Source organism: Microcebus murinus, chromosome 22 (genome assembly GCF_040939455.1).
Source record: "Microcebus murinus isolate Inina chromosome 22, M.murinus_Inina_mat1.0, whole genome shotgun sequence".
Classification (NCBI taxonomy): domain Eukaryota; kingdom Metazoa; phylum Chordata; class Mammalia; order Primates; family Cheirogaleidae; genus Microcebus; species Microcebus murinus.
Window position 1 is genome coordinate 14501695 of NC_134125.1, and position 14749 is coordinate 14516443.

Consider the following 14749-nt stretch of genomic DNA (forward strand, 5'->3'; position numbering starts at 1 on the left):
CTGCTTTGACTCCATGTGGTATGGAAACATAAAGTTTACATTTTAAACTGGGATAATATATACCTGGGGTCCCAACACTGTGTGGGTGTTGGGCACATGTCCTACACTTTGGGAAAACGGATGTTTCAGGAATAGGATTTTTTATTTTAACTTTTCTATTATGAAACTGTTCAGACAAGTAGAACAATATAAATAACCCCCATGTTTATCACCTAGCTTCAGTTATGAATATTTGGAATAGGGCTTTTATATTAAAACAAAGATATAGAATGACAATTATTATAAATTTGGGTTTTAAAGCTTCTGTTTTCATTCTCTAGAGTAGACCCTTGGGGGTATGCATACTGGCTGTCCTCAGCTTTTGGATAAGATTTAAAGAATTCTGTAAATGGGCCTACCAGTGTTGTCTGTCTTTGCAGATCCAGAAGTCCACATTCCCCTGGAGAATCTACAGCAGTTTCCTGCCTTCAATTCCTATACCTGCTCCTCTGATTCTGCTTTGGGTCCCACCAGCACCGAGGGCCATGGAGCCCTCTCTCTCTCTCCTCTTAGCAGAAGTCCAGGTTCCCATGCAGGTAAATAAGGGTTGTGATTTAATGAATTCAGCCATCAGCTAGACTTTAAGCAAAGCCTTGGTGTCTGAATTTATAACCATGACCTACTCAGCATAGCGTTGTTGGTCTTTAGGTAAATAACTTTCCTTGAGGTAGTCCGAGGTACATCAAATTCTTGCCATTTGATTCACCCTTCCCAGTTGGTTGTACTGACTACTCTGCCAGCTTCTAAAAAGCTTAAGGCAGCTCATTAGGCAGGATAGTTAAACCTAGATTCTTTCTTATGTCCCAGCTATTTTATTTCTAGTTTTTACGTTTGTGATACTCCCCTTTATGCCTGAGCATCTTTGTATGTGTCTCTTTATTGTAGCATTATTTATAATAACTAAAAAGAAAAAAAGAGAGGAAATAGCTTACAAAGCCTATCAGTAGGGGAATGGCTAAATGATAGCATTTGTACTATAAAATATTTCACATTTGTGGAAGTAGGAAATAGCTCTCTTCATGGACTAATGGGAAGATAAGAAGTTGTAGAATAAAAACAAACATTTGTGGCTTAAAAAAAAAAAAAACCTATCACAAAGCAAAGCATTTTATTATGGATTTTTACATCTAAATGTATACCAAAATATTACAATAGACATGTTCCAAACTGGTAACAGTGTTCTGCTCTAAGGAGTGATATCAAGATTGAAATGTTGTTCAAAGAGGCCTTTAGCCTTTTTTTAAAAATACTTTTTTTTAGCTAGAATGGTGGCTCACACATAATCCCAGCAATTTGCAGGACGAGGCAGGAAGATCATTTTGAGGCCAGGAGTTCAAGACCAGTCTGGGCAACATGGCGAGACCCCATCTCTACACACAAAATAATAAATAAATAAAAAATAATACTTTTTCTTATATATATAGAGAGAATGTATTAAAGTGTTATGAAATTAAACATTTATTAGTATCAACTATGATTTCAGAGAGCTCTCTTTTCTGATCTTCATCTATCTGGCAGATAGTTTTTGATACTTAAGACTTATTTCTCTGTCAGAATATTTTTTTCTTTTTTTTTCTTTTTTTTTTTTATTTTTTTTTTTTCTTTTGTTGACAATCCAATGTTTCAATATTTTTTTTTTTCTTTTTAATATGAAGGGGCAGGGGATTGTGAGGAGACGTGTTCAGTTGCCCTTTTTATTTTTTTCCCCTGTTGAGACAGAGTCTCACTCTGTTGCCCTGGGTAGAGTGCAGTGGTGTCATTGTAGCTCATTGCAACCTCCAACTCCTGGGCTCTAAACCATCCTTCTGCCTCAGCCTCCCAGGTAGCTGGAACTACAGATGTGCACCACAACGCCTGGCTGGTTTTTTTTTTTTTTATTCTTCTGTGTGTCAGATTATTTAAAACTGTTGGTGACCCTTGTGATCCTATGCCTATCAGTTTGCAGATTAGGAACCTGAGGCTAAGTCAGGGACTTAATGGCAGGAACTGGGATTACCTAGTGGTTCTCGAGGACTGTGTGACCATGATGCTCTTGGGCTTAACTGAGAAGGGAGCTGTTACACAAAGGACTGTGGCAGATCATTGGATCCATTATTTGTGGTGTATAAAGATTGTATTTTTATATGCTAGCTTTTCTGAAAGTTTGGGCTTTTAATGTATTTAGGCAAGAGCAGTTGGACAATCTTAGGAATCAAAGTACTAGACAGCCCCCTGACTTTGGAAGGGTCTGCTACCAAGAGGGAGAATAGGCCTCTGGTCCAGCAGCGGTCAGGGCAGTGGATAGACAGACCTGTGTGAAGAAGTGTTCAACTCTGGGTCAGAAAGAATAGAGCAGACGGAGTAGCAGAGAAAAGTTTGCATCTTTACACTGGATCTTGTTGATGGGTCTTGGATTCTAATTGAATATTCCCAGGTCATAGACATCTTCTGGCTAGAACATAAAGGTTAACCTGATTAAATTTTGTCTTTTTCTTGGAGCTTCTCCATCCATATAAAACCAGTCCATGACAAGTTTTTCTTACTATGGGAGTAGTTTCCACCATGACTCTTGGTGTTATTGTAACCATGAAGAAGCTTTTTCTCTCCCTTTACTGGTCAGTGTTGTAATAGATGATTTTTTTTTTTTTTTTTTTTGCTTTACAAAAACATAGTAAAGTTGAAGGTTGGATCAAGCTTTGCTTTTTTGAGGGGAGGTTGGTAATTATTCAGACCTGATTCAGGGCTCATCTTGTTAGGACACTAGCTCTTTGGAACTTGACTCATATAATCAGGTCTCTGGTTCCCTTTCAGACTTTCTGCTGACCCCTCTGTCACCCACTGCCGGTCAGGGCAGTCCCTCATTCTGCGTTGGGAGTCTGGAAGAAGACTCTCCCTTCCCTTCCTTTGCCCAGGTAAATCCTTTGCTTGTGAGGTAGCCCAAGGGTATCTAACATTAACTCTGCTGCTTGTTATTATGGGAACCTCATCCAGGGATTGTTACCTGTCATTCTAATACAGCTAGCTGTACAAATTAAGTCATATGATGGCTGTGAGGGGTATCCACTTCTAGGCAGCAAGGAGTTGGCTGAAAGATTATGTCATGGACATCCACTCTGTTGCAGAGACAGGCTAATGTTGCACTGACTCTAATAATCATGGGAGGGTTTTAAGAGGAAAACTCATGGATTTAGTCTTTAGATATTACTGTAGACATTCCCAGAAGAGAGGCCAAGAATACTTGAAGGAGGATCAGAGTTTTATCTGAAAAATTATCTGAAAAATGATTTGAGGCCGGGCGTGGTGGCTCATGCCTGTAATCCTAGCACTCTGGGAGACCGAGATAGGAGGGGATAGCTCAATGTCAGGAGTTCGAAACCAGTGTGAGCAAGGGCGAGACTAAAAATAGAGAGAAATTAATTGGCCAACTAAAAGTATATAGAAAAAATTAGCCGGGCATGGTGGCGCATGCCTGTAGTCCCAGCTACTCGGGAGGCTGAGGCAAAAGGATTGCTTGAGCCCAGGAGTTTGAGGTTGCTGTGAGCTAGGCTGATGCCACGGCACTCTAGCCCGGGCTACAGAGTGAATCTCTGTCTTTAAAAAAAAAAAAAAATCATTTGATACTTGGCACTGTTCTAGGGGCTGGGGATGCATCTGTCACTTTTAACTGGTCTCTTATTCTAGGACCTCTGATTGATGTGGTATTAATGTGTTACATGGAATAAACATTCCTCTTCACTTTGGAGAGGGAAGGATTGGTTATTCTAACTAGCCAAAGCTGCTTCCTTGGAGCAGCAGGGTGGGGAAACACTAGGCTAGGGAGACCTGCTGTCAAATGACTTCATTAATCTCTAAAACAATAAGCAAATACTCATCATTCCTTTGTTCAGATATCTGAGGAAGATGATGGATAGTTTGATAAATGCCCCTGTATGAAGTCAGTATTAGCTTGTTTGGGCTAGTTTGGAATCATTACCTTAACAGTTCTTTAGAGCCATTGATAGGGATACTTCTCATGTAAAAATGGCAGTTGGTGCTGAGAAATAAGCAGGGATTGAACTTTGATAAGGAAGGTCCAGTGTTCAAGAAGAATAAAGTAATTTGAGGGCAGTCCTCAAAAATAACTGCTGGACTTCAGAGGGGATTAAAAAAAGTGGCTCCCAGGAGTTACGCCAAGTACTTGAAGTTTTTTTTTTAACTAGGTTTTTTTTTTTTTTTTTTTTTTTGAGGCAGAGTCTCACTTTGTTGCCCAGGCTAGAGTGAGTACTGTGGCATCAGCCTGGCTCACAGCAACCTCAATCTCCTGGGCTCAGCTATCCTACTGCCTCAGCCTCCCAAGTAGCTGGGACTACAGGCATGCGCCACCATGCTCGGCTAAATTTTTGTGTATATATATTTTTAGTTGGTCAATTAATTTCTTTCTATTTTTGGTAGAGACGGGGTCTCGCTCAGGCTAGTTTCAAACTCCTGACCTTGAGCAATCCGCCCGCCTCGGCCTCCCAAAGTGCTAGGATTACAGGCGTGAGCCACCGCGCCCGGCTAAACTAGGTTTTATGGCATTTTTTTTCCTTTCAATTTTATTTTGAAAAAATTCAAACTTGGAGTTGAAAGAATGATGAATACTACCTTTGACCTAGATTCACCAGTGTTTTTCTGTGTTTGTTTTCTCCTCCTCTCTCCTCCTTTTTTTCTGTGTCATGAATGACACTTCACCTTTAAATACTTAGGCAATGCATGCCAAAGAAAGTGATTCTCCTACATAACCACAATTATCATGTCCAAGAAATTTAACTGCTACAATAATATATTATATAGTGCATATTTCTGTTTCCCCATCTGTCTCAATGTCCTTTATTCTTTTTAGTTCAGGGTCCAATCAGAGATTACTCATTGCATTTGGCTGTCAAATGTCTTTAGTCTCTTTTGATCTGTAACAGTGTAACAGTTCCTCTGCCACTCTCACCCCCATGCTTCCCCCCCCCCCAGCATTTTTCCCCCTTTCCATGGCATGGATACTTCTGAAGTATCTGGGCCAGTTGATCTTTAATGTGTCCTTTAGTTTGGATTTTTGTGATTGTTTCCTAAGTGGATTCAGGTTAAACATGTAAACATTTTTGATAAGAATAAAACATAAGGCCGGGCGCTGTGGCTCACGCCTGTAATCCTAGCTCTTGGGAGGCCGAGACGGGCGGATTGCTCAAGGTCAGGAGTTCAAAACCAGCCTGAGCAAGAGCGAGACCCCGTCTCTACTATAAATAGAAAGAAATTAATTGGCCAACTCATATATATATAAAAAAAAAATTAGCCGGGCATGGTGGCGCATGCCTGTAATCCCAGCTACTCGGGAGGCTGAGGCAGAAGGATCACTCGAGCCCAGGAGTTTGAGGTTGCTGTGAGCTAGGCTGACGCCACGGCACTCACTCTAGCCTGGACAACAAAGTGAGACTCTGTCTCAAAAAAAAAAAAAAAAAAGAATAAAACATAGGCGATATACATATATGTGTGTGTACATATATTTTAACTCAGAATTGTATAGAATGTATTAATTACCTTTTAAAAGTGAGATGATTCAAATGTCATACTATTTGGATCCTGTCCCTTTGGGTTGCTATAAAGAAATACCTGAGGCTGGGTAATTTATAAAGAAAAAGGTTTATCTGGTTCACAATTCTGCTGGTTGGAAGATTGGGCATCTGGTGAAAGCCTCAAGCTGCTTCCACTCTTGGCAGAAGTCAGGGAGTCAGCCTGTGCACTGTGAAAGAGGAAGCAAGGGGTTGGTGGGGGAATGTGCCAGGCTGTCTTTAACAACCAGCTCTAATGGAGCCAGGAACTTACTCCAAACCTCCTAAGGGAGGGTGTTAATCTATTCATGAGGCCTCTACCCCCATGGCCACACACCTCCCATTAGGTCCCACCTCTGAACATTGGGGATCAGATTTCAGCATGAGGCTTAGAGGGGTCAAATATTCAAACCATAGCAGATGCAAGCTCCCAGGGACCAAGGAAGAAGATCACCAAAGCGATACATGGTGAAGAAAGGTTATTTAATGAAATGTACATCTGTCTACACAGCTCATTTTGAATAATAGGCATGCCTCACTTTGGGACACATGCTTTTAGGGTAAGGCATTCCTGCTTGAATCTTATCAGGCTTGTCTCTTGACATTTATCCAGGAACAAAATCCTCCCTGCCTTGAGTTGAATGGCATATTGGACAGTCGGGACTCACAGTGGCCCTCAACAATAAAAAAACTGGCTTTGGCTAAGTGAAATGAAAAGATTTTTCAGGGGAAGGAGGATTGTTCTGATTTTACTGTACTTGTAGGAGTTTTACTGGTCTATGGCTGTATCTAAAAGTTAATGATTAGGGAGGTATTGGAAAAGCTAAGATTAAAAGGTAGTGAAGGCAGTTGGAGCAGTGTCAGGATAAAGTTTAGTTTTCCTGGCCTTAAGTAACTGAAGTCTGATAGCCATGTGGTTTGTTTAGAAACTGGAGGGTAGTACACAGTGTTTATTCCAACAGGTTGATGTTTGTAGGGGTCCCGTGAAGGGCAGGAAAACTTATCAGAAAGTCAGGATTTCCAACCTGAGAGTCTGAGTAAGAACCTCTTGTGCCTCCTGTATAGTGTTTTTTTACCTGTTTCCTAAGGAACAGAATAGCTCACGGTTTACAACTTTGTGGGGTTCACTGCCATTTCCATTTGTCATGGGTCAAGGACATGACTGACACAGTGTATTAAGGAGATAAGTACTTGGAAAATATTTTCAAAGGAGATATTTGGTTTGTGCCTCCCCCCTCAGCCAATTAGTGTCAGGGTAGGAGTCTGGACAAGAGAAGCTGGATGAGTTAAATTCTTTCCCCTCTCTCTTGCACTTTGGCAGATGCTGAGGGTTGGAAAAGCAAAAGCAGATGTGTGGCCCAAAACTGCTCCAAAAAAAGGTGAGGATGGCCCACTGGTGAAGGGGAGTGAATTTGGCTCTTTTCAGTAAAAGGCTCCAGAGTTGTTTCTAGAATTGTAACACTGGTATTTTTTAGATGAGAACAGCTTAGTTCCTCCTGCCCCTGTGGACAGCGATGGGGAGAGTGATAACTCAGACCGTGTTCCTGTGCCCAGTTTCCAAAATTCCTTCAGCCAAGCAATTGAAGCAGCCTTCATGAAACTGGACACACCAGCTACTTCAGATCCCCTCTCTGGTAAGGAAGGACAGAAAACTGGAGTGCTTAGCCACAGGGTTTGCCAAACGGACTACACATGAAATGCCATTTTCATCTGGATCCAGTGGCAGACATCACTAATTGGTCAGGCACTTCATCTGAACCTCTGGGCCCTCAGTCTTCAACACATTCTACTGTCAACTAATGTGTCCAATGGGTATGTCAGATAGGACCTATTTACCAACTCAGATTATTTCTTGAGGCCTGAAGTGAAATTCTAAGGAACTCTTACTGTTTTCCCCTTCCAAGACACAGTGGAGAGTAGATCCTGCCTACATTTTAGAATCTTGAGTTGGTAAAGGGTAGCTAATGGATGGAGAATTCAGGCTTAAAGCCTGGCTTACTCTGGTATTCGTGGTAGATGAGAACATAACACATTTATGCTGTACTTTCTAAGTGCCTACTAGCACTGTGCTAATTTTATTCTGCCAACCACCACAGTAAATGGGTGTAAACTCTCCCATTACAGATGAGGAACCTGAGGTCCAGGGAGATAAAGTGACTTGTCTGAAGACACATGTAATGTATGCTAGGACTATTTGAATCCAGGCAACCTAATCCCACAGCCTACACTCTTAGTTCCCATTCTGTGACTCCTAGTGATGAAAATTGGCCAGGGGACAAGAGGATGGCATTTCAAGCTAAGCAAGCTCTCTTTCTGTTTTCCTTTAGAAGACAAAGGAGGAAAGAAAAGAAAAAAACAGAAACAGAAGCTCCTGTTCAGCACTTCAGTCGTCTACACCAAGTGACAGTACTGGCCCAGGCTACCTTCTCCATCTGGTTTTCTTTTTTCTGTGCTTTTGTTTGGCTGCTGTAATTTTTAAGTATTTGAGTTTGAACAGATTAGCACTGGGGGGGAGGGGGTTTCCACAACGTGAGGGGGAACCAAGAAAATTTTAAATACAGTGTATTTTCCAGCTTCCCGTCTTTACACCAAAATAAAGTATTGACACTCACAAGAGATCTCTTCCTGCCAAGGTTTTTAGTTTGTTGCCAGGTTAGTCTTTTTGACTCACATCTAATTAATTTTTCTTAACCCAAAATAAGTTTTGAGTCCTTTTGTCATCCTTGGAATAGCCCAAACCAGAATGGTACAGCACTGCTCTGCTGTAGTATCATGTGTCAGGGCTTCATGGTTTTAGCACACCTGTCAGTTTGTCTTTTAAAAATAGTTGAATCTTTCCTACCTGTTCAGCCAGTTCTCCTTGTTACAGAAACAGAGGGATGGGAATAAAATGGATTTAGGACACCCAGTTTGAATTGCAGTTCATTTTTCTTGACATCTGGCCAGGCTGGGTTGCCAGCCTGATGGGGTAGGTTCTTCTTGGCACTAATATGTGTGAGGGAGGGTTTTGCCTCTTGAACATGGCTGCTTGATAAGGAAAGCTGTTAACTGTCATGAAGGAAGCCCTGGGACTTGCCACTCCTCCAATCAAGCTTGTTTTTTTTGTGACAGTGACTCAAGTTGTAGGAACAGGAGTCTGACACACCTGGAAGAGAGCAGGACAGTTTGAAAGCAGTAGGGTTGTCCGCTGTCTGCCTCCCTCTTACCTAGAGCAGTTTTCTTATGTTTTGGTTTGAGCTGAATTTGAGTGATGTGAATTCTTTTGCTGCTTAATAAAGTGACTTCTAGGTTAACAGAATGTGAAGGCAAATAGTTGCAATAAATTACCTGCACAAGCAATATGAGCTTTTTGGTTTTTTTAAGTTGATTACAGATCAGCTAGACATGTTACTTCTTGAATAGTTTAAAGTAACGGCTGCTATGAACTTGAGCGATTCTGCTGTCATGGATAAATGTCTTTTTTGGTGTCAGGCCTAAAGAGTTCTTAGCGCTTAGCTTTAACCTGCCATTTAAAAAAATCCTAGGTTAGGAACTCTCCTGGGTGAATGAGGGTGTTGGGCCCTGAGTTGAGGGGGGAAGCACCACATTGAAGCCAAAATCACAAATCTTTCTGTTAAATTTTTATAATACTTTGAATGTCACCCAGTTTATTATGGGGAAAACAGATCCTAGAAATGTCAGTAGGTAGCAGACCAAACCTGATCAAGTCTCTTGCCCTTCCTAGTTCCTGTGAGTGTGGCAGTCTCCCTGTCTTCAGGTGTAAAGCAATAGGGAAGAATGGAACTGTAGAAAACCACCTGAAGTTGGTAGCAGCTAAATGGCCTTGCATTATGAGGTCAGGTGAAGCCAAACCCCCCCCCCCAAGCACAAAATCTGTGTTTTTAAGTCACTTGATTAAGTATTGGCAATGAAATCTGGTATATATTTATTTTTTAAATTTTAAAGTATCAATTTTTATTTTTTCTTTTCTTTTTTTTCCTCAATGAAAAGCTAGAAATGTGGTATTTTTAGAGCCCTATGGGTCAGTGCTGAGACTGGCTATAGATCTGTGCCACGTTTAGTAGTTGAGTCTCACTAATATTTCTGTTCCAAATGACTTGTTAGCTAAAGCCTCAGTAGAAGGCTAAGTATTCAAAATGTATACTTAGCCATGTATAGTTGGCCAAGCATGAATTCCCTAAGTCCCCTTTTTTGGTAACAAGTATGCTAAATGTTATAGAAACCAAATATATTTATTAAGCCTACTCTCAGCCAGGCAATTATATACAAAAATGTCTATAGCTACAGAGTTCAAACCTACATCACTTAACCAGGGAACACTAGGTAAAGACAAGTTTAGTTTGAGTAAGTCCTCCATTTCAAGTTGGTAATGTGTCCTCTGATTGGCAGTCATTCAATCTGGAGTACGGTAGAAGATGCTGTTGCCACACAGAATGTCCTATTCCAAGAAGTGGGTCCGAGGCTTGGGCAAAACGTAGCCTGCTATGTAGGAAGCAGCAGCTCATTCCATTGCTTCAGCAGCCTCCTCACCACCACTGTCTGAAAGCTCCTCTTCACCTGGCTCCTCCTCTAGTAAACAGCTTCTTGTGACAGACTTCTGGATAGCTTCCCGCTCTCCTGGAGAATGGCAAACAGCACAGATGAAAGATGACTTTGGAACGATCTTAGTCAGCTGAAGGTCAGTCATTGCCTGGTGGGCACTGGGCTAGTGTTGCTTACCTTCATCAGTGCAGTTCTGCAACAAGATCAACAGCTGTCTCCTGTTGTACTGAATTAGGAACTTCTGACATGTTCTAATTGTACCTGGCATATGAAGAAGTTTTTGTGTCAACCACTTGTGAAAGTTCTCTACCTGGCAGACTTTCAGAGCTAGGGGAAAGTATCTTATTCTCAGAGGGATATCAGTAAGGCCCACCTACCACTCAGGATTGAACTCGTCACGTATTGAAAATCAGGAGCCATACCACATGCCATCCCTACCTCCAACATGTAATGTGTTGAAAAAACAAGGGTAACGGTGTCCTTTGTTCTCCAAGTATGTGATGAAAGGCAGAGCTGACCACACAAGCTGGTAGAATTCCTTTCTGCATCGAAGTAGCACTATTCCAGTATAGGCATTGAGGTATCGAACTGTAAAAGGGGGAAAAAGTCATTTTGGAAGACTTTGCACATGAACAGGTTAAAAACCTTAGGGTAACAGAGCCTACCATATGCCAAAAATGTTCTAGGTCAGTGGCACTTGGGAGGTAAGTGCCAGTGAGTAGAAACAAAGATTCCTGAAGAAGAACCACTTAAGGACAGACCTTCATTTGGAAGGGGATAACCACCCTTTGCCTTGCACACCATTCTGAATTGGTGAATGAATTTATAATTTAAAATGCTCTTCTAGGGCCAGGGGCAGTGGCTTATGCCCCATAATCCTAGCACTCTGGGAGGCCGAGGTGGGAGGATTGCTTTAGCTCAGGAATTCGAGACCAGCTCTGCACAAGCGCCAGCCACTCTCCCAACTCCATTTCTGCTAAAAATAGAAAAATAAGCAGGGCATAGTGACATGAACCTGTAGTCCCAGGTATTTGGGAGGCTGAGGCAGAACTGCTTGAGCCTAGGAATTTGAGGTTGCAGTGAACTATGACAATGCCACTGCACTCTAGCTTGGGAGACAGAGCAAGACTCTCAAAATAAATAATATAAAACGCTCTTCGAATTCACTAATTAAATATATGAGGGTGGTGGGAATATCCATCTTTATTCAACAGGAAAAAAACCCTTGTCTGAAGACCAGGTTGTTTTTTACTGCAACTGGGCTCCATACGTTCTTGTAGCAGTAAGCTGAGGCTCACCAGACGTAGGGGAATTTACGTGCATTTAACTCTGGAGTTTATAGTAAAAGAAGGAACTAAATAGTGTGGAAGAAAAGCCCTTCTTTGTTCTGGCTTATATATACAGCCATGAATTCTGTACTTTACCAACTCTAAGGGCTTTTCAGGGAGTAATTTTGACTTTTCCCATGAGATGTAAATGTAATCGGTTTAATAATAGCTTATACTGGGAATTATACACAACATCATTTAATTCTCCAACCTATTCAATCACAACCCCCAGTTATAGATGTCAACAAGTACAGAGAAGATTTTTGCCCAAAGTTCCCCCAATCTCTGCCTAACTTCTGGACCTCCCCCTCCAGGTCCCAGACACCGATACTGCACAAAGGACGATGCACGGGCGTGGCCGCTCCAGGGGTCGCTCAAGCCCCTTCTTTCTCCCTACTCTGGCGCCTGCCCACTCCAAATCCCGCCGTCCTCCCGGGTTTCCCTAGCGCCCTCGCACCCGCGAAGCCGATCGAGCTGGCGGCTGCGCCGAAAGCCCCGTGCACCAGGGCAATCGTGTCCCGTACGAGGCTGCCCAGCACTCGGTCGTCCAGGCTCAGGCGGCAGCGTGGGTCGTCAGACACCAGTTCGCAGAGCAGGTACCTGTGGCAGGTGAGAGGGAGGTGAGCGCGAGCTGGAGCCGCGGGGACCCGGCAGGGCACTGGTAGGGTCCAGAAAGTGTTGCTTACCTGTGCTTGAACCGTACCATGGCGGCCTCCTAGCCACCCGGCCCGACGTGCAAAGCGGATGTGGGCTCCGCCCGCGGCCAATGGGAAGTTTGCCTACGTAGCCTTGCAGCCACTCAGAGAGGGAGGGAGGATATGGGGCGGAGCTAGAAAGCTGAGAGGCCGAGACCTGCGTCAGTCTCCTTTAGGCCTCGCCTACCAGTGCGTGTGTAAGTGCGCATGCGTTCTGCTGAGAGCCAGTCTGACCAGTTGTTCGGAGCTTGGGCTCGGCGATTGCGCGGCGGGGGTGGTTCTGCTGGGCGCCCGAGGTCACAGTGCTGTGTGGGATGCAGCCGCTGTATTTGGGGTCCTCGGGACTTTGCCGTACAGTTATGTGGGCACTTATATTCTCTCCCCAAGCCGAACGGTGGAACTTTTGAGGGCAGGACTCTGCCTTCGCAGCCCAGGGATTTACACACGGGACATTGGACCCTTATTTTCAGGTTAGAGCTCTGTTTAACCCTTCCACAAAGTCAAATACGCTAGTATTGTTTGGGCCTTTGAACAGTCTTATGCAGGCGGCTGTATTGTCTCCTTTTTGTTTGCAAAAACAATACGTGGTCATTGTTATCTTCCTTTTTTTTTTTTTTTTTTTTACAGGAAACACGAAGCCAATAACAAAATCATCTCACTGAGGCCGGGTGTGGTGGCTCACGCCTGTAATCCTAGCACTTTGGGAGGCTGAGGCGGGAGGATTGCTCAAGGTCAGGAGTTCGAAGGCAGCCTGAGCAAGAGCGAAACCTCGTCTCTACTAAACTAATTGGCCAACTAAAAATATATAGAAAAAATTAGCCAGACATGGTAACACATGCCTGTAGTCCCAGCTACTCGGGAGGCTGAGGCAGAAGAGAAGGATCGCTTGAGCCCAGGAGTTTGAGGTTGCTGTGAGCTAGGCTGATGCCACGGCACTCACTCTAGTCCGGGCAAGAAAGTGAGACTCTGTCTCAAAAAAATAAATAAAAATAAAAAAAGAATTCCCTCACTGAGAGAGAATAATTGTTATCATGTAACGTATTTCCTTCTATTATTTTCCCTCTTACCAGCAGTTCTCAAAATGTAGTCCCGGGACCACTGAGCTCAGGACTCATTCTGGAAGTTCCCCACGTCAAAATTACTTTCATAATAATACTAAGAGGTTATTTGCCTTTTTTCACTCTCTTAGTGAATAGAAAAGTTTTCCAGAGGCTGCTTGACATGTGATATCATCCCTGTTCTAAACAGCTAATGGAATTGTGGGTGTGGGTTTTTTTTTTTTTTCATAAGGACCAACACTTCCTTGAATGGAATTGTGTTTTAAACATTTTTCAGTGTTTGTGTGTTTGAGAAAGGGTCTTTGCTCTGTTGCCCAGGCTAGAGTGCAGTGGCATCAGCCTAGCTCACTGCAACCTCAAACTCATGGGCTCAAGTGATCCTCCTGCCTCAGCCTCCCAAGTAGCTGGGACTATAGACACACCACTGCATCGGGGTCATTTTTTTTATTTTTAGTAGAGACAGGGTCTCACTCTTGCTCTGGCTGGTCTAGAACTACTGAGCTCCTCCCTCCTCGGCCTCCCAGAGTGCTAGGATTACAGCTCTGAGATACCGCCTGGCCTACATTTCTCAGTTTTAATGTCCATGGTAAATATTGATAGATATAACCCACAAAAATAAAAGCTCGTTGGAATCCTCGACAATTTAAGAGTGGAAAGGGGTCCTGAGATGGAGAAAACAGTTTGAGAGTTGTGCCCTATGTTAAATTATGTTTCCTTTAATTTTTTAAGAATAGAGGATCATACTGTTTAATACTTTCCTTTACATTTGAATATTTTTAAAAAGTCTTATTGAGGTATAACTGCATATTTTTAAATATACAATTCAGCGAATTTTTGCACATATATAGATTTGTGTAACCACCTCTAAGATTAAGCTATAGCGCATTTCCAGTAACCTAGACCTAGAAGGGCTCACTCTTGCTCAGACTGGTCTCGAACTCCTGGCCTCAAGGGATCCTCCCACCTTGGCCTCACCAAAGCGCTGGGATTAGGGGCGTGAACCACGGGGCTGACATCGCCTTGTAGCTAGGTCTTTATGCCCATTCCTGACTTTTGTAGAAGTGTCATGACTTTGGCTGGCCCTGTGAGGTCCACGAGGGGTGGCAACGTTCACAACTGATTATTTGCAAGATCTGGAGTGAGTTCTCAATTTTCCCATCTCCCGCTCTTCTTCGCCACCTTGAAGGAGGGATATTGAGGAAGGGCAGGGAAGAAGGAGAGGAGGTAGCCAGAAAATAAAGCTCCAAAAAAAAAAAAAAAAAAAAAGAAGGAGAGGAGGGAGCGCTTTGGCTCCGCTGAGGGGCTGTTTCTCCTCACCCAAGAACCACCTCATTCTCCAGCAAGTGTCGCCGGCGTCCCCCTTTGGCCAGTAGGGGGTGCCAGAGGCCCGCAGTGCTCGGAGAGCTCAAGCCCGGCCTCAGAGCACTCCTTGCATGCCTCCTGGACGGTCCCCCCTATCGCTTCCCAGCCTTTCTCTCGCTTCGTCCCAACGCCCCGCCCACGTGCAGTCGGGGTCAGACCAAAGCACCCACAGAGGAGCAGGATCAGAA

The 14749-nt window shown here is 43.3% G+C and overlaps 2 protein-coding genes across 4 annotated transcripts in view; one reads left to right on the forward strand and one right to left on the reverse strand.

Moving 5' to 3' along the window:
* RNF10 (ring finger protein 10) overlaps positions 1–8915 on the forward strand; it is a 38012-nt gene extending 29097 nt beyond the window's left edge. For 2 of the 3 annotated variants that reach the window (XM_012756526.3, XM_012756527.3), the window contains 5 exons: positions 420–575; positions 2830–2930; positions 6898–6955; positions 7052–7210; positions 7904–8915. In XM_012756526.3, coding sequence (XP_012611980.1) covers positions 420–575; positions 2830–2930; positions 6898–6955; positions 7052–7210; positions 7904–7980 — 551 coding nt within the window. In that variant the 3' untranslated portion in view covers positions 7981–8915. Of the gene's footprint in view, positions 1–419; positions 576–2829; positions 2931–6897; positions 6956–7051; positions 7211–7903 lie in introns of those variants that run through there. The other variant, XM_075996619.1, reaches the window with a different exon arrangement.
* A 574-nt stretch (positions 8916–9489) lies between these two features.
* On the reverse strand, positions 9490–12208 carry POP5 (POP5 ribonuclease P/MRP subunit). The gene is made up of 5 exons (XM_012756535.2): positions 12133–12208; positions 11904–12046; positions 10557–10706; positions 10296–10379; positions 9490–10193 (listed from the first exon to the last, which is right to left on the reverse strand). Exons 1-5 carry the CDS (start codon positions 12150–12152, stop codon positions 10078–10080), a joined length of 513 nt encoding a protein of 170 aa, XP_012611989.2. The 5' UTR covers positions 12153–12208; the 3' UTR covers positions 9490–10077.
* Between the last annotated feature and the right edge of the window lie 2541 nt (positions 12209–14749).